The following is a 20462-nucleotide window of genomic DNA, read 5'->3' on the forward strand; positions in this document are numbered from 1 at the left end:
CCAACTCAAACCAAATTGTTCCATCCCCTACTTTGCTCATACTCTAATGCTCCAGTAATTTTAGAATGTATGTTTGATGCTCACACTTAGTAGGCCAATAACTAACACTGATTAATTGCCAGAGTCCTTTGGCTTTAAATTGGTTGTTTCCAAGTGGGAGTTAAACTTTTAACCAAATGGTAAAGAGGTGATATATTGCGCTCTGTAAGAATTCAAGTGAGGTCTGGAGGGGATTATTAGTTGGGTTCCATACCAGTTTATCATACTTTCTTCCTATTAGTAGGAAATAACTGTGAAGCTGGCAATATTTTTAATACTTATTGTTAAGAAAAGAAAATTCCACAAATTGTTGACTGTGGAAATAGCCTCAAAAATTTGATTCACTAATTCTGAAGCTTAAAAATTTTAAATAAATCATATACTAAGATCAATCCAGATCACAAGTGTATAGAGGTATTGTATAACTGAATCCAGAGTTATATTACAAAGATTCATATTTTGAGCCATCTACCTGTTGAGTAAACATCCTATAATAAAAAGTATCATCAACACGTTAGGAAAACACTATCATAGCAAAAATGAGTATATCATTATTGTCATAAAGAATCAACTTCAGATAGGCTTCACTGGTACTCATCTGAATTTTAAGTGATTAAAAATGTGTCTCATAAAGAAACATATATAATGTTTAAATAAAGAAATAGAATGATAATATGTTTTGAGAGAAAAAAACTGTGAAATGATGTAGGTCATATTTTAATTGAATGTTTAATAATGAGCACCTAATTTAAAGAAAACCAGAGTATGTTACAGGAAATCTTACAAGGAATTCACTTTCATCTTGTTTTCTTTTGAATGTCCTGAATGATTAGGGGAAAAAAAACAAAAATAAGAGAAAACATGTCTTTTCTTTTTAGTAAAAGGTAAACAAAATGTATGATTTTAAAATCTTCTAAGTAAAATTTTATTCTCTATATAAAGGCATTTCCTATCCTAAATCAATTGACAATTCACAAAAATTAATGAATTTGTTTTCTCCTAGTTGTATTAATAACATACACCACAGACGATGAACACTTAACAAAATGAAGAATATTAAAATAACAAAAAAAGGGAAAAATATATTTTTGAGGTGTTCCCCAAAGAACAGAATGGGTAGAAGGAAGGAGGGAAGTGCTTACTAGTCTAATAACTATCTTCCCATCTTTTGATTTGCACTTTGATTAAGGTTTAAGATGGCACGATTTAAAAAAAATTGGACTGAGTGACCTAATTTCAAGAACATAGTAAAAGGTATTAAAATAGTAAAGTTGAAATTTCACTGAAGCCTTTAAGAGAAGTCGAGTGAATTCAGTTTCATCCTCACAGAACTAGTTGGCTGTAAAATAAATGTGTTCCCTCTACTTTGCATATGCACAGTGGTGGAGAGTATGGCCTCTAGAGCCAGACTGTCTTCACTTGAACCTCAGCTCTGACGCTTTGTAAACTGTGGGGCAATGAGCAAGTTACTCAACTCCACTGTGCACACACTCTCCTCATCTACAGAATGAAGACAATTACAGGTGTTCTTCATAGGGCTGTTGGACCTATTTAATAAGTTAATATATATAAAATATGTTGACCAGTGCGTAGAACATAGCGTGCAGTATAAGTTTACCTATTATTTATGTATTATCCAACTATAATTGAATCTCCATGGGGGAAGACATGTGTGTCTGTTTTATTTTGCTGCTTCTCCAGTGCCTAAAACAATGCCTTGCATATAATCACATAATTGGCATAAGATAATCACTCATTGAGCATCTGCTCTCTGTAATGTTAACTGTATTACCTTTGTGTGTGTAGTGTGTAGTTATATGTATATATGCATATGCATATCATACATACATATGCACATACATACACACACACTAGTTTCGTATTAAAGAAACATTAAAACATTAAAGAAAAAGGCAAGAAGTTTTTGTAACAAGGTAAATTTTAATGCTCCTGACCTAATAGTATGCGCATTGGTTTGGAAAAAAATTGGCATTACCATCTTTTGTCCTTAATCCCCTATAGAAAAGCCATCTCTGTATCTAAAATTGGTCCTTGTGTTCAACAGTTAAATACACCAAAAAGCAGATTTAGATGCAATTTTAAAAAAAGCAAAACAAAACCTTTACATTCATGCCATACTTATTGCCATTTCCCTGAACAAAAGAACTGATTAACTTGCCATTTTTATTATAGGGGGTCAAATGTAAAATTAGCTCAGGAAGCTTAGAAAGGTACTTCTTAGGAAAGGTCTATTCAGCTGTTATACTCCGTTGCCTAGAAATTCTGACCAAAGGACAGAAAAGAAGTTTCTTTTCCCGACATTGATGAGTTAATCCTGTGTTATTACCCTAAAATATAACCACTTCCTACAGCCCACTGGATACATATATAGTTCCCAGGCTACTCATTATGTATTTTATCACATGACTCTTTAATTTTATTAAGAAAATAAAAAGGCACAGTGAAAAAAAAATCCTCGATATGTCCATGGATTTGTGTTGATGCAAAGTGTTGCATGCATACATAATAATAGTTGGTGAAGAGTCACTCAGAGCTTGGGACCAGCCTTGGTTACAGGTTTGGCAGTTTCCATATGCCAGGAGAAATCAAACCCATTGGATCTTTGTCAGACCAATTATGCCGCTGTGTGTGAAAATCCACTGAGACTGTCCTTTGAAAAGAGGGATTATTAAGCTGCATTATTACTGTTTCAACTGACTCCCCCCACCCCTTAACTCCTACTCCTTTTCATTTGGACTTTAATGCTGAAAATATACTAGACATTTAAGTCTAAATATTAACATCATCATTTTAAAAGACCACTGTTACATTTGTGGAACAAGTTTTGGACTATTTTATACGAATATTGATTTTACATTAATTAATATACCTACATGCACTTATACTGGTTGGCAAAATTAAAATAATTAAGATGTTATTTAATATCACAAATCCCTGTGAAAACTGAAAATTGCAAAAAACATTCAAAGATGTGCATAAAAAGTTAGATATAATAAGCTAAACAATGAACTTCAAATTTTATGCACATGCATACATGTTATAGATTCATATTTTTTCACAAAAGCTATAGCAACTGTACCAATTTTTCATCGGTGCCAAGAACACATCTAAAGGGCTGCCTTTTGGAGCCAATCTGAAAGGGGAAAAGGTTCTTTTAAAATGGAAAGTATACCTTCCTTCCTATGAATATACAGACTGTGGTGAATGACAGCTCATGAAGAAACAGTGGTCTATTCCAATGTGTTCTGCTCGGACCAAGAATAGAATCTGTTATGGAGTGACTTGTGTCTCCCCAAAATTCATATGCTGAAGCCCTGACGTCCAATGTGATTTACTTGGAATTAGGATCTTTATGGGGCTAATTATGGTTAAATTATATCAGAAGGGTAAGGCCCTAATCTGATAGAACTGGTGTCGTTAGAAGAAGGGAAAGGAACACAAGAGCTCTCTCTCTGTGAATGTGCTGGCACCTTGATCTGGGACTTCTAGCCACTAGAACTGTGAAAAAGAAATTTCTATGGTTTAAGGCACATAGTCCATGGTATTTTGTTATGGCAGCCCTTTTTGCTGAGGATACATCGCAAATATTGTGAACTAGAACGAAATACACATAAAAGCCTAAATATTGATATATATATATATATGCAAATTCAAATCTATCAAGACTACTATATCAATAATAATTCTCAGATTTGGAGAGAGAACTATGTCAGAGAAGAGTTGACTGCAGGTAGCTGAAGGCCCCTGTTTTACGTAGAGAGGATGGGACCTAAGAGGGTGTGTTTGATTTTATTCCCCAGTTACATGTGTCACATGGAAAAAATAATAGAACCTGCTTCCTGGAATTGTTAGGAGGAGTCAATGTTATAACGTGGTACACGTCGTTGCAGAGTGATTGGCACAGAATTAAAGCTCCATAAATGATCGCGCTTAATGTTAGAGGCCGGACATGAGAAGTGAAAGAAAAACTCCCAGGAAATATTGTAAGGAAGAGGAAAGGACTGTTAAAAAGCAGTGAATTTTTTAAAGTATCAAAATGGATACAATCTATTTTAAGCCTTTCCTAAACTACTTGCTCTACAGCAATAAGCTATTTCTTCTCCTTTTTCCCATCGAGATGTCATAGGCTCTGAAATGACTTCAGACAAAACCCAGTGGCTATTGCTCTAAGGACAGCACACACCCTAGTTGCACCTTGATCGGGGATCAGCATAACTTTGAAGAAATCAACCAGGATAAGAGAACATCAGAGGCTTCAATCAAGTGATTGTGACAAAACAAACAAACAAAAACCACTGAGAGACTGAAACCAAAAAACTTTTAAAAATAATGGATAGAGAAAATACCCCAAAAGTGTACAATAAATGCACTTTAAGAAGGGCTTAGAGAAATTCATGGATAAGGAGAAGTACTATCTTAAGTTTCTGTGGCGTTTTACATGTGCCAAACGTTTTATGTGACCCTCATAAACCCTGTCATGTAATCAGAGCAGGGGTTATTATGTAAAATGACACAAGATGAGTTTGAGAGGCTTCAGGACTTGAAAGGACTTACATAGGGCACACTGGCCAGTTAGTGAGAAAGCCAGGGCAAGAAGGCAGATTTTCCTATCACCTTACTAGGCTTCAGTTTTCTATTTTGCCGGAGGCTGTCAAAAAGCAAACCAGTAAGCAGAAGTTAGGAATTTCAGGGGCTCTAAGCCTCACGTTTTGTAGTCTTACCTACCCTCTGCAATCAGAATTGAAAAGGGGGAAGTGTTAAAAATTCAGGTTTCTGGGATGTAGTACAGACCTATTAGAACTCAATTTCTGAGAATGGAATTAAGTTAGGATAAGAAACAGCTACATGGCAATAATATGGCAAGCATCTTGATTACAGTAATCTAATAATAATAGTAGGGAGAAGGAGAGTCTATTGCCATGCAGTGCTTGTACTTTATTTTTCCCTTTCTTTTCTCCTTCTTTGTTTTTCTCTTTCTCCCAAAAGTACAGGGGTAGAAAATGAATGAAGACAGAGCACTTGGACCTGATACTCTAGGCTGAAAACAAAAACCAAACCAAAGCAAAACAACTAGTAGAAATGGGAGAAAGTAAATGTTTACTACTTTTTAACACCAGTCTTGCAATCACATCAAGCCTTGACACTTAGTGTCATCCTTCTGGTCACCAGGGCCCTGGGCCAAAATCAAGGCCACATACATTTGCTTTTGTCGGGACTGAATACCCTTTTCTGCTATAATCTCACCTTACCTCCTGACTCCCAGCTGGAGTCCAAGACACTTGGTGCCTTAACAGAGATCTCAGTCTTCTAAACTACTGAAGGCTGTTCATTCTTCCTCATGGCTCTAATCAAAATCCCCATTTCTTAAGAACTATTGATCTTTGTGAGGTGCTGACCTAGTTATCTGCTTACAGCAATTTACACCCAGGTGTGCCCAAGACTGAACCAACTCCTTCAGAGGTCATTTGCAATTTACAAGAGGTGCCTCTTAGAATCTCTGGACTTCTAAGGAGTGCTTTTAATTTGCAAGACATTTCTCAGCTTCAACCTCACTGCCCATCACTCCCCAGTAAGGGCCTATTCTTTCTTCTAGACCTCTTTCCTGAGTACACCAAGTACACGTTTCTCTTTACAGATATGCTAGACTCTCATCTTTAAAAATGACTTCTCCTCAGGGGCAGTCAGAATGAAAATGGGGAAAAAAAGATCCATTATCAGTGAGCATAGGTTAGTACAGTGATTGAATAATACCTGCAGGACTATATAAATTGATGAATACAGAGACCCATGCATGCGTTTGGGTGTGCGTGTGTCCATTTTTCCTTGCAGATGAGGATCTCCAGAAAAATCTTGAAAACCTATGTGTCTGCACACTTCTGCACAGCCCCTCTAAATATATCAGAAGTCTGTTGTGTGACCAGTGCCTCCCTCACATGTTTGCTTTAGTTTTGTTTTATCTTTTTTAAGGGTTTGGTGTTTATAACACCACCAAGAAGAAGCGAGGAGGGGAAATCAGAGAATTAGTCATTTGGTACAGAAACAAGTCATACATCCTACAGAGAAGGCAGGGACTCTAGCCAACCTAGCAGGTAGTCTTCTATCATGGAGACACCCACCCAGCAGGGAAAGAAAATAACACTTAGGATGTTCTTAGAGTCCAATAAAAAAGGGCCATACCACAGTCTGGTGATCCCATGTGGATGGATTTTCAGTCTACCTAGCAATAAAGCCCAGGCCCTTTGTTCATTCATTTGTTCCACAAGTATTTTGGGGGTACCTCCTATATGCTGAGAACTCTAGTTGGCACTGGGAATGCCACGACGGACAAGACAAACTTGGGGGCAGTCTCTCTGAGCTTCATGTATCTCTTGCCTTATGTATATTATTTTTGCACAGAGGATAAGGGCCTTATTTTAGCCATCATTTTAATTACAAAGCCTTGCATGGTGTATAAAAGATATCACAAATCTATCTATTCTCTATAAAATAAATGGATAAAAAAAGTCACACACATCCAAGAAAAGCGTTTTGCAAAGTTACAGATAGAAGTTATTCCCAGAGAGCTATTTCAAACTGTGGGATTACTTCTGAAGGATCTCAGTCGTTTTTCTAGAGATAGGCTCAAAAATTAATTAAGATTAGAGTGATTTACCTAATTCTTGAGGTTGTTTGTTTGTTTTTAACCACATATGGGGTTGTTGTTTACAAAGTAGGGTAATTAATTAGATCTCCAAATTATACCCACAACACTTTTTTTTTTTTTTTTTTTTTTTTTGGTAGTATAAAGTGTAGTTTGTGACTGGAAAATGTTTGAAAAGCTGGGCCTTTTCTAATTCTTTTGGGAAGAATTTACCTAGGTAAGTCTCAAAATATAGTGTATTCAAAAGCACAAATTTCACCACCTTCCTCAAATGCTTTCAGTACTTTTGAATTCTGACTGGCTATTTCTTCAAAGACTTGATAAAGTTCTTAGCTAGTTCCATCAGAGTGCTGAAAAAGCTGTTCATTACTCTAGTTTGCTCACCTCAGAAATAATAATGGTGCTTTTTTTCACAGATTACTCTGAGGAACATGCATCCAATGCTTTGACACTTAAGAAGCATAATGCAAATATAATCTATCATTTTTCTGCTCTGTAATCTTCTTTATATTAATTGCATGAGGACAAAGACTCTATCTTATTTTTCTTTGCATACCCAGTACCAGCTTATATTAATTGTGTTGAAAGAAAAAAACTTTATTTAAGCCAGTCTCTAACATTCTCATATTCCTCTTTAGATTTTGTAATGGAGAAGGAAGTATTGTCTTGTCGTTTTAAATAAAATGTCCAAATGCTAAAATATATAAGGTGGGTGGGTTGCTCTGAGTTTATCTCCAACTGTCCACAGACACCTCCCTAAATGGTAAATTCTAGTAACTGAAAAGGAGACCTGAGGAGGAGGATGACATTTGGGAGCAAGGGGTTGGAGCAGAGAGAAATCTGGAAGTCTGTGCAGGGACAGGAACCAGTGGCGAAATGCTCAAAGATTTAAAAACAAACAGAGGAATGATAACAGACTTCTCAAAAGCTTGTTGCTGTTGATTATTTTGATTCAGCTAAAAAGCACACCAAAATCCTTGGGAGTGTTAGTAATTTTTTTTGTTTTGATTTATTATGTTTTTCTAATCATAACAGTAAAATAGCCACTGTTCCCTACCCCGAACAATCTAGAGTGATGGTTCTCAATCCTTTTCAACCGCTTCCACAATAAGACAAATTTTTTACATAGCAACCAAAAGCAGGGAGACACACATGCATACAAACACAACTGAAATAAAGATTGCACAGGACAATATTTACTCTTACTACATGAATGGCGTACTTGAAATTTTTCTGCTTTATTTCTTATCTTTCGAATTGTGGTAGAAACTCACAGATTGATTCATGTCCCAATAGTGTGTTGCAACCCAAGTTTGCAAAATTCTGCCTTAGAATGGTCCTTGTGAAGGTATTCATAAATACCCCCTCCATGTGGTTACAGATTAATTTATCCCCAAATTCTGGACTTCTTTTTTTGGTCTTTTGGTCTGTAATTTGTTTTGAGTTGATGTGACTTGTTACAGGATTTAGTTTAAGTATATATCTAAGGAAGTTTACTACTTAGGATGAGAAAACATAATATTTCCTAGAAGCCAAAAGTGGAAAGAAGTTTTTTCACCCGTTTCTTACACTGGTCCATGTGCTCAAAACAAAATGAGAGGTTGATGAAAATTAGGTTTTATTCAGGAATTTCACTACACTCTCAGTGATATTTCTGAAAATTTCTATTTTGCAAAATTAAATAAACAGCTAATAAAATAAAAAGCCTGAAACACATGCACTGGTGATCTACATGGGTTAGCGTGCATTTCCTAACACTCTATATTTTAATGTTGTTCCAGTATTTATTTATATTTCATAAAGGGCTTTTATATTGACAATAATTCACCGAAAAATTCTCAAGAATCTTGAATTGTTAGTATTTCAAAACTTGGGGAAAACTTTAATAAGGCAGATGATATGATAAATATAAAATTATCAAAGTTTACATACGGAACACTTATTTTTAAGCACATAAACACATATAACAAATAGAGACATAAAAATATAAACAGAGAGAGTTAGAGGGACCATACAGAGAATTCTTGACTTACCTAGCAAATCACTATTTATACAACTAAAATTCGGCTACTTGCTTTCTCAAAAATATATAACGTGCTGAAATCTCAGAAGCTGCTTGAACTTATGTTATCTGACATCAAATAGAATAGCCTTCAGATAAATGTAGCCCACAAAAATAGGTAGCCACAGATCCCTTCTGAATGTGACCACAGTGACTTCAGTGAATCTAACGTAAAGGTTCTAAATTTTCTTAAGGAATTTAATAACAACAGCAACACAAATCTTAAAAATTCTACAGATATTTTGGTCAGTATTTCAAGATTAAGGAAAAACCAGTCCATTGGCAGTGCCTGTGGTAAACACAAAATAAATCTCTCAAGTTTGTCTTACAGACAATATTTTTTATAAATATTGCTCCAAGTCTTTGTATACACATGTGTGGGAGCAAACACGCACAGTGGCATTTAGAAATACACCCACACAATGCAAAGGAGACACCATCCTTCACTCTGACAGACCTATCTCCCTGATCTGGAAAAGGCTTTGATTACGTAACACTTTAAAACTATTGATCAATTTAGGATTTTATTCAAAGTCATTTTTTAATGTATTATAGACGAAGACTTCATAGACTTGATTTTCCTTGGTTTACACAAAGCCAGCGTCTTAAAATCATTGTTGAAATACGCTTTTGGGTTTTTTTTAAAAAAGACTTCACTGTTAAGTTCTGCTAACCACCACTCTGAGAAAGGAATTCCTGGTGACTTAGACATCCATTAGTAGCACATTTCTTTATTAATACTGTTTTTTTTATATGTTTATTTCAATACTATTTTTCCTTCAATGAGAAAAAAACAAAACAAAAAACCTTGAAAATCAGATGCACAACAAGTGGAACAAGCAGTGATTGGCTGACACCCCACGGCCAAGGGCAGGCTCCAGCAGGTTGTGAAGTAGCAAGGTCATCAGAGTATGGTGCATAATGGAGCATCATATTAGAGTGGAATTCAGCCAAACACAGTAATGTATGGATGCAGATGCATCTGAAAGAAGGAAAATAAAGATTTATGCAGGTCAAAAAAAAAAAAAAAACGCTATGAAGAAATTTCCCCAATGGCTTATGCCCAATTGGAATGCTGTGATGGAGGTTTTGGAGCAGAGAAATTTTTATTTGCAAATTATGTGTTTGTAAATAATAAATATGTTCGGGGGAAAAAAAGTTAACTTGTCAGATGAATCCTACTTGGAAGCTTTAATAGTTTTTTTTTGTTTGTACACAGCATTAGAGTTCAATAATCTGGAATTTAGTTCATCACTAAATTCCAGAAAATAAACCTTTATTCTGCCTTTAAAACATTAATTCACCAGAAGTGATAATTAAGATTAGTTTTAGTGGTTTCAGCTCAGTTCTTCTTGGAATGTGATTTCTCCCACAACACTAATGCTAAATAAAGCACTGTGTAATGTTCCAAAACATGGTCCCTGCTTTAGAAAAGATTCTAAGGGCTTAAAATAAATAAGAAAGAAAAGCAAAGCTGACTCAAGATATATATATACACACACACACACAACACACACACACATATACATATTCTACTATTTCTATAGAGTCATAGTAAACAAATGGATATATAGCCTTGCTACAGCCTAGAAATTGGTTATATACAATTTAAACATAAAGCTCTGAACAATTATTATACTAAATTTTCTACATAACCTCCACTACCATCCTCTGTTAGGAAAAGAAATGATGTTAAAATATCTGAAAGCATTGGGGGCTATGGTGAAGCAATGGTTTTGTTATATTACAGTTAGTTTTAAAAATAGTTCACATTTTATTTTTGAAATTAATAAATTCAATCTTTTATATTTTATCAACAGGTAAATTTAGAATCTAAAATGCTATACTGGTTAACTGCCTAACAAGGAAGCAATTCAATTGAAAAATAGCAAAATGTCATATTCTTCTATAAATTTTCTAGAAAAAAAATTTAGAGGAAAAATTAGTTCAGAATTGTGTGTTAAGGACGGTAATAAAGTAAAGTGCATCTACAAAGTTGGCAAAATGCAAATGAGCATAGAGCCAAAGGAATCATCACTATTGATGGAAAAGGTAAAAGATTATCCCAATTAGAATGCATAGAAAGTTTCACACATAATGTATAGAAAGCTTTATTCATTTCCATTACAAATATGTTTTTACTGAGGATATACTAAATGCTAGGTAGAAGCTTATATCTACTGTCATTGTTCTGCTAAAATGAAAAATTCTCTCAACTTGTTGAATATATGTTCTAAACCATGTTAAGTTACTTTAATGTCCATCATCATTTGCTATCTTACAAAAGAGGGAAATAACTATGAATTTCTTTTAATCTATCAAATTTGGATTATAATTTCCCTGATAATTTTACAGATATAAACTAGAGCCTAAAGCAGAATTATATACTATTGTAAAAGATATCCGTTTTAATAGCCAAATATAGTTATACACACATAACTAAACCTCAAGAGATTTCTGTCACTATTGAAATATATACAGAGAAAGAGAGAAATTCAATTTTTTTCCTACAGGTAGCATGATAAAAAAAAAAAAAAGAACATTGGACTCTCTGCACTCCATGACTTGGACTCTAGTCCACACTGTATCCCCGATAATCTTAACGATATCAATCAAATTAACTTTCATACTAGGCCTCAGTTTCTTCTACAAAATAAGGGGGTTGGTTTGGTTGATATCTTTTAATTCTAAAATGTGATAACTCTAGCAATTTTAGATACAAACATAAAGCAATTGATTATGACATATGTCAGTTTTATATGTGTTTAAGTTCAAATGTTTCCTACATATCAATGTATGAATATCACAGGAAATAAAAGCCTAATGGCAACATAGTTGGTTTATATGAAAACATCTGTGATGTATGTGTGAGAGAGAGAGAGAGATTATGATATATATTTACCACACGTGCATGCTTTCCGGCATAAAAGATATGTACTTACTCAAAGATAAAAGATAACAAGAAAGAATGATTTTGCTATAGTTGTCCAGCTGCATGATTTACTTAGAATCCTGACTTGAATTGACTTTGTGGTCTTATGTCAAAGCCAGTAATTGACTTAGAAGTTTGGGATAAGATTCAAATGGTCATACCTGGACTTCAATAAAAATTTGTATATTCATTAGAGAACAAATCAGTGGATGACCCTTTCCTTGTTTCACAGACATCCAGAAAGCCAAGTATTGTTGCTTTAGTAGATACCTCCTGACTAAAGACACAGCCTAACTTTCATCAGTTATTAGGTCTCTTGCCTATGATTTTAGGTCGTATGTAACAAAAATCCCAACATATGCAGATTCATTGTGCCTCTTGAAAGTGTCCTTGGTCATAGGAGAATCATATTGTAGAAGTTATTTTTATAGAATTAAAGCTGGAAGCTGTGGTTGGCATTTCCACTATAATACATATGGTGTAATATACATTCACAAATAAATTGATATTCAGTTTTATTCAGTGTTTAGAACTCTAATAGATGATGGCAAGTCATTATTTGTTTCCAAAATGGAAGTAATTTAAAAAAATAATTTCTGCCATACTTTTACTAAGTATACAATGAATAGACTGAATACAGTTTGATCAATTAAAGGGAACTTTATTCAGATGACATTCAGAAGTTCCTTAGGCAAGAGAAACTGTCAATGGAGTTAATATGAATTTTTCTTGAGTATTTCAGTATCAGCTACAAATGGCTTTTTAAATTAATGTTTATTCAAGCTGTATCCTCTATATGCTTGCAGAAATAAAGTGCCTTACTTTCCATTTACTAAATAAAATGAAATTCTTACTTGCCAGTTCATTATATAAATAGTATCATGGCAAGGATAAGCTCAAAAGAACTTGAGGGCTTCCCTGGTGGCGCAGTGGTTGAGAATCTGCCTGCCAATGCAGGGGACACGGGTTCAGGCCCTGGTCTGGGAAGATCCCACATGCCGCGGAGCAACTAGGCCCGTGAGCCACAACTACTGAGCCTGCGCGTCTGGAGCCTGTGCTCCGCAACAGGAGAGGCCGCGATAGTGAGAGGCCCGCGCACCGCGATGAAGAGTGGCCCCCGCTTGCCACAACTGGAGAAAGCCCTCGCACAGAAACGAAGACCCAACACAGCCAAAAAATAAATAAATAAATAAATAATAATTAAAAAAAAAAAAAAAAACTTGAAAATAATATGCAAAGTGGGAACTATACTTTTATATTGCCTATTAATCCTTTGGAATTATACTATTTTTAAGAATATTGAAAAATACTTAACACATAGGAAAATAAATAGAAAAATAGAATGATTCTGCCTTCATTTCACAAGTCAAAAGCTCAGCTAAACTTCCAGTTCACAAAATTTTAACAGCCACCAAGACCAGGTTTACCAAGTAAAGGAAGAATGGAATGGAATGGTGTACACTTAATGCTGTCAATGATCCCCATTCTTCTCAACTAGACAGATTATTTAGTTGAGAACAAGGGCTTTTGTTTGAATTGCAAAGGTATGAACTATGAAAACCTGGGCTACATAATCAGTTTTCCTAATGTGTGAATTTCAGAAATAATTCCGGCATCTCTGCAACACATTATCTCCTACATTCTGTCCAAGAATAGCTATAGAAGATTGATTTGAATGTCTCTAGAGCCTATGAAAACAAAACAAAAAGAAGGGGAGGGGGGCATTATTTACAAACTTTTATTTCTACAAAGCTGTTTAACTCATTATAATGTAACAATTAAGAGGACTTAGGAGCAACACTTCATACCAATTCTCATGAAGATAAGAACACTGTAACAGACATCATTTCCATTATATCACAAGTAAAGAACTATGATAAGAAATTCAGGAACAATATAAATAAAAAAATGCTTTATGTCAGCTAAAATCTCATATTTTTAATTAATCCCTACTGTAAGAAATTAAAAGACAGCAACCCTCAAGATTTTCTTTAGATAAATTTGGCATTAAAAGGGAGAAATTATAAGAAAATGCTGTATTCTTTTTTTAATTTTATTTTTCAGTTTTAATCAAGGAAAATACATTTTGGCAATGTTTAAAAACTAAACGTAATATCTTTTAAAAATAAATATAGAAAATCATCTATCTACATTACAAACAAAAATGAGAACAAAAAAGATCCTGTTTATTATGTGAGATGTCTAAACAGAATGTAACTTTGTAAATGGATCCCTTGTCTCCTGACAGCAATATTGAGGAGATGAAGCATATCAATTACTATTACTAATTACATTAAGGGGAGTGTATTTCATTTGCCTTTCTTTCATTTTAGGTCAGCTATTTATTGTGGTTAAAACTTTACTCATCTTTTGAATGCCTAACAACACAGAAGTTTTCCAAAGTCACTTTTAGCAAAGTGCATGGTTTATTTCAATGGCTTTGTAGTTTTTCTCTTCTGGTATATGGACGTCTTTGCTGAGTTAAGAGACTAACACCATACATTAGTTTATTTATAAGCATATCACTTTGCCTTTTAAACAGGATGCCACAACAGTCTTGATATTGGCTGTTTTAAATATTCAAGAATATAGAGCTAACCCCATTTGATGAGCTAAATAAAGCTTAATGACAGCATAGAACATAGGAAGTGGTTGCATAAAGTATCAATAAATCTGCCACTTGATATGTCTACTCAAAAGTTTAAGATTACATAATTTAGAATGCCACAGGACAAAAAGTCCTATTAAGATGACAGTGGAGAAGTAAGTTTTCTGCAGAAAAATCTCTTCACATGCTTTTGCATAACACATTACCATTTTCTAAATAAATTTCTACAGATCTTTATTTGTGGGTGTGATTATAACTAACGTTATAAAAGTGCCGTTATTTTTAACTGGAATCGTCCTTGTTTACAAAACAGATAAAAGCACCAAAAACAAAACAAAAATCTTCTACTAGTTCCAGGTAAAGCAATAACACAACAGATATACTCTCCACTTGCTATATTTCAGTTTAAAAGAACTAACCCAGGCTCACGTGCATGAAAAGACATCTTTTTGAAAGTCATTTAATTCAGTGTAGTTCAAACCTGTGTTTTCTTGGATTGCTTTGATAACTGGATATAAAAGCATGTTGCCTTTCTCCTTATCCAAATACCTACAGTAAACTACTATATATCAAAGACATTTCTTTAGAAAGTTGATTATTTTAAATTATGACAATAAGAAATAAATATTTATCTCTTTTCTATAATATCTTTACTTAGCCCATCAATAACATCTTCAATGAGGCTATAAAATAACTCTTTTCTTTGCCTTAATTATTCTAAGATCTCACATTCCACATGCAAAACATATTTAATAGAAAAACTATTATTGGATATTAATTGACAGACATAAATGTGTTTCTTGAGACGTTCTGGTGGTAAGAAGTATGTGACGTTTTATTAGCAGAGTTGCTACAGCTTTAGACACAGAATTTTCCAAAAGGTTTTATTTGTTGTGTGTCAAACTTTGATGGGCGTGAAAAGTAAACTTTGTGAGTTATACACATACACACATATATATTACATGAGCAAAACTTTCAAAAATAAATTTTATATTTTTTGAAGTTCACCTCAGAATACACTTTTTTTTTTTTTACTCTTGCCACATTTCACTGAATACTAACTGTGTCAAATATTCCATAAAACCTTTATAGTCTCAGTATATCACAATGCATATCAAAATATTCTTGCACACACTGCATCAAACATGAACATTTTTGTTGCTTGGCTTAAATAATAAATGGTTCATGTAATTTACTTTTGCTTATGAACTTTTATTGCCAAATACAAATAATATAAAGGCCGACTGCATATCCTCATAGAAGCCTAATTGTATAGATACTTAAATAATAAAAATGTAGTTTTGCATGGTAGCTGAATATCATTAAATATTGTAAGTCAGCATTTTGTCAAAGTAGTCAGTTTTTCAATATCTCAGACTTAGTACTTCATTTGCATAAATCAGCATCCGCTTATCTGTAAAATTCTGATAGTGTATAACGTAGCTAAAACTTTTTTAGTGTCCAATTTGCATAGACAGCAGAAGTAACTTTAGAAATTTTGTCTTTGGATACAATTATCCACTTAGTAGCACAAAAGAAAATAATTTCAGGTTAAAACTAGCCATCCAAACAATACTTACATATTTATCTGGAAACAGAGAATGTAGAATGAATTAGGATTGTCAAGTACTAAGAAGTGTAAAACACTGCCTACAGTGTTTTCTTTAGTAACTTAGTAAACTCTGGTATAACATGCAAAATACAGGGGTGTACCTTTTGTACATGGCCTCTACTAAATAAATGGTGTATGAACTACAACAACACTAAATTCCTGCTATTAAAATTTTAACTAGTAGCTTTAAGAGAGAAGACAAAACTTTGCAGAAGATGCTCTGTCTCAGATATTTAAATATATTTGGGATGCATCTTACCTGTTTGCTGTACTTGTTATTGGTTTGACAGCTGTACTCAGAGCAGTGATCTGATCCAATTGAAATGTTGTCTCCTGCTCCCACAAATGTGTTAGCTGGTGGTAGATCTTGTACGGCCTGGTGTTTTTTTCCTGCAGTTGGTGATTGGGGGTGAAGCTGGACAGTAGGCAATGGGGAACTAGATTTGTAATGCCTGGCCAGGTCAGGACTGCCAGGCCCACCGTTAACTGATCGGTATCGGCCCATGCTTGGGCTGTCTGACAGCTTCTCATTGACACTATCATACCTCTGTCCATTTGGTTTAGAAGCTTCTACAGTGACAATGCTGCTGTAGAGAGGTTGCTTAGATTTTTTGTTTCTCTTGTCCTTTTTAGGCTTTTTAGATTTGTCATGCTGTTGGGGTGTAAAAAAGTCTTCGTGATCTTTTTTGCCGGCTTCATAGCCATTTTTATTTTTGGACCGGCAATATCTTGCCATCACTACAATTAAGATGATTAGAATCACCGTCATAATTCCAGCAACCACCCCAATGACAATACTGAGTCTCTGTTTGCTTATTTCATAGCTTGGGTCACCGGCTATATCCTGGGTGAGTGGGGTGTGCAAACTTCTGGCTATCTGGGAGTCAATCACAGTTGCATTAGAAACACTTTCATTGACAAACACATGCACCAGAGTCGTGGTAGACTGGGAAGGCTGCCCACTATCATTCACTTGCACCACCAATCTGTGCAAGCCATAATGCTTTTGGGTGAGTTTTCCCACTAAGGAAACCACACCACTGGTGGAATCAATCTCAAACAGCTTGAAGGGATTCCCTCCCACGATGCTGTAGTTAAGGTCTGCATTGATGCCATCATCGCTGTCTCTTGCCAACACCGTAGCTACTACTGTCCTGACATTACTTGAAGGTGGCAGTAAAGTGTAGGAAACATTTCTGGGAAGGGTAACTGTGGGGGCATTGTCATTCTCATCCATCACAAAGAGAGAGACTGTGGCTGTTGCGGATCTGGGAGGATCTCCCCCATCCACAGCCTTGACTCTGAATGTGTATGTGGTCTGATGTTCCCGGTCAAAAGACATTGTGGAGTAAATGGTCCCCGTGTCATTTTCAATGGAAAAAATGTTACTGCTCTCCTCTATGTACAGACTCATCTCCGCATTGCGCCCCTTGTCAGCATCCATCACTGTGACCATTCCCACGGGACTGTTGGGCTGCAAATTTTCTTTCACATAAAAGGTAAAGACGTCCTGCATAAACTTAGGGTCATTGTCATTCTTGTCAGCCACCTGCACAATCACTGTGGTGCTGCCCTGTAGCACCGGGATGCCTTTGTCTTTGGCGTTAACTTTAAACTCATACCTGTCAGTCTGCTCGCGGTCCAGCACCGTATTGACGAGGATGTCCCCAGAATCGGGGTCGATGGCAAAGATCCCCATCACGGAAGAGTCCAGCGAGTAGGCGATTTCAGCGTTTTTCCCGCTGTCTGCGTCTGTCGCCAGCACCGTGGCTACCCTCTCGCCGGGGATGTTGTTCTCGGGAAAGTATACCTCCACCACCGACTGGCCGAAGACGGGCGGGTTGTCGTTGGTGTCTCCCACCTTGACAATCAGGGAGTTGTTGCTGGAGAGGCTGGGACTGCCCGAGTCCACCGCCACTATGACCACGTTGAACTCCCGGGTGGTCTCATAGTCCAAAGGGGCCGAGGTGTGCAGGAAGTACTTCTTCTTGTTCTGGTCGCCCTCTGTGTCACTGGCCGGCTTGAGCTGGAAGGGCACATCGCCCACCACGGTGCAGGTGACCACTCCGTTCTCGCCTTGGTCCCGGTCAGACACCTGTACCAGGGCGATGGGGGTGTCGACCAGAACGTCCTCGGCCACGTTGGCCACCCCGTCCTTTAGTGGGATACGCCCGATCTTGCGGATTTCAATGGACGGCACATTGTCGTTCTCGTCCTTGATATTAAGGACCACCGTGGCCTTGTCGGTCTTGGGGGGCTGCCCGCGATCGCGGGCCATGACGGTGAAGCGCAGCTGGTTCACTTCCTCGCGGTCGATACGGTGCAGGACACTGAGCCAGCCGGACGTCTCGTCGAGGCGCAGCAGGCGCCGCACGGACTCGGTAGCCGCCCCGAACACGTACTCGATCTGCCCGTTGACCCCCACGTCCAGGTCGGCGGCACGCAGCTGCAGGATGGGAGTCCCCGGGGCGCTGTTCTCCGCCAAGTCAGCCTCGTACACGCTCTTCTCGAAGCGGGGACTGTTGTCGTTCACGTCTGTGATGAGTACCCGCAGGATGGCCTGGGAGGAGCGAGGCGGGTCGCCACCGTCGCGCACACGCAGGGTCAACTCGTAGGAGTCTCGCTGTTCGCGGTCCAGCGCCCCCTTCACGATCAGCTGCGGCTGCTTTTCGCCATCCGGGGTGTCGGCCACCTGCAGTTCGAACACGCTGCTGCGGCCGCCGGTGCTGGTCCCGCCGCCGCCCTCTGGCGCGTCCAGCCGCCTCTTGGAAACACCCGGGCCGCCGCCGCTCGCGCCGTTCCCGCCGCCCCCGGGGTAGGGGGCGCTGTCTGCAGGCCCAGCGCGCCGGCCCTCGCCGCCGCCGCCGCCGCCCCCGGGCTCCTGGAGCAGCTCGTAGCGTTCGATGCCGTTGCGGCCGAAATCACGGTCGGTGGCAGTGGGCAGCAGGTAGAGAGTGCCCACTGGCCGGTTCTCCTCCACCGTGAGCGTGAGCACGGGCGACGGGAAGGTGGGCGTGTTGTCGTTGATGTCGAGCACGATGACCCGACCCTCGAACAGGTCCACCCAGCTCTGCGAGGGCCCGATCACCGACACCTCGAAGTCCAGGAAGCACTCGTTTTCGTCGAAGATCATCTGACACTGGGGTAGCTTCTCGCGGTCGATGCGCCGCTCGCTGGTACTCAGCTCGCCGGTGAGGTTGTCGATCTTCAGGTACTCGGAGCCCGACTCGAGGCTGAAAGTCACCTCACCGGAGCCGGTCACGATGCCCAAGTCCGAGGCGACGTTGCCGATGCGGACGTCTGCTGGGCCCTCCTCGGCCAGTCGGTACCGGAGGAGTTGCTTGGCGGCCGCCAGGCTTAGCGAGAGCGGCAAGAGGAGACAGCAGCCCAGGCACCAGGCGCGCGCCCATCCCATGGTCCGCATCCTCAGCATCTTCTCCTGCTGCTGCTGCTACTGCTCCTTCTAATCACGGCCCCCTAGGCGCCCCCCTCCTCCGGGGCCGGTCGCCTGCCCTCCTCCCAGTCCTCTCCCCTCTCTGTGAAGGGAAGAAGCGAGAGAGGGAGGGGGCAAGAGCAACGTCCAGAGTCGGCCAGGGGGGGACCAGCGATAGATCCTTCTTTTTTTTCCTCCTGCTTCCTCCTAAAGTTATTGTTTCATAATTCATGCAATGGGTGCTAATCGCCCGCTCGCCGGCCGCCGTTCAGTCGCAGTACTCACAGTTCACGGGACACTGAGCGCCGCGGACTCGGAGCCCCCCCGCCCCCGCCCCCGCAGAGTCATCACCGCAACGGGCAGAGGATCCCGGGCTCCTGTCCCCGCTCTGTCGTATGGGGCCGGAACCGGTCTGTCAGGCCGGCGGTGGAGCCGGGAAGCAGCGGGGAGCGAGCCTGCAGCCTCCCCTGCCTGCCAACCCCGCTCGTCTTTGCTGCTACTCGAGTTGAGTCCAATTCACGTTCCAGCCACTCACTCCAGACCCAGCTTCTGCTCCGGCTGCCCAGGCAAACGTGAGTCGCTTCCTGCACGAGGTGCTAGGGCTAGCAACAAGCCAGTCTCAACTCCGACTCCGCTCAGGCAGCGGGGGAGCCAGTCAACAGATCGAGAATGAAAAATCCCGGCAGGTCGCTTCGGGCACCGTGCAGTGGAGACGACTCGAGTCACACAGCGGTCCGCTTCAGGGTTCCCCCCGCGCGCGGAAGAGCAGCCCGAGCCATCTTCAGGGACGCCCAGATAGTCAGTCCCTTCTCACCCCAGAGAGCTCGGGTTTCTCTTTTTTTCTTAACAACTCTGCACAAGGTCATTAGTCACGAAGCCGCCGCCTGAAACCGCAGCAGCCTTTCGCCCGCGGGGGTGAAGGCTGAGCCGTGCGCACCGCGCGGTGCCCAAGTTTGGGTTCGCAGCCGCAGAGTCTGTGCCTTTCCTCACCTGCATTCGGCCCGCATGTCAGAGCACTGGGATCTGCAGCGCTGTGCGCGATTCAGGGAGGAGATTGCAGCCTCCCTCTCTCCCCGCTCTCTCTCGATCCCTCCCCTCCCTCCCTCTCTCCTCCT

At 39.2% G+C, this 20462-nt stretch overlaps 1 protein-coding gene across 13 annotated transcripts in view; it reads right to left on the reverse strand.

Annotated features, from left to right (window-relative positions):
- The window catches only part of PCDH7 (protocadherin 7), a 407243-nt gene extending 386813 nt beyond the window's left edge, over positions 1 to 20430 (reverse strand). For 6 of the 13 annotated variants that reach the window (XM_082389245.1, XM_082389240.1, XM_082389249.1 and 3 more), the window contains exon 1: positions 16174 to 20430. In XM_082389245.1, the coding sequence (XP_082245371.1) occupies positions 16174 to 19347 (3174 nt within the window). In that variant the 5' untranslated portion in view covers positions 19348 to 20430. The other 7 variants (XM_082389243.1, XM_082389252.1, XM_082389251.1 and 4 more) reach the window with 3 other exon arrangements.
- Positions 20431 to 20462: the final 32 nt, after the last annotated feature.

This window comes from Balaenoptera borealis (assembly GCF_965194805.1).
Source record: "Balaenoptera borealis genome assembly, chromosome: 4".
Taxonomy (NCBI): Eukaryota; Metazoa; Chordata; class Mammalia; order Artiodactyla; family Balaenopteridae; genus Balaenoptera; species Balaenoptera borealis.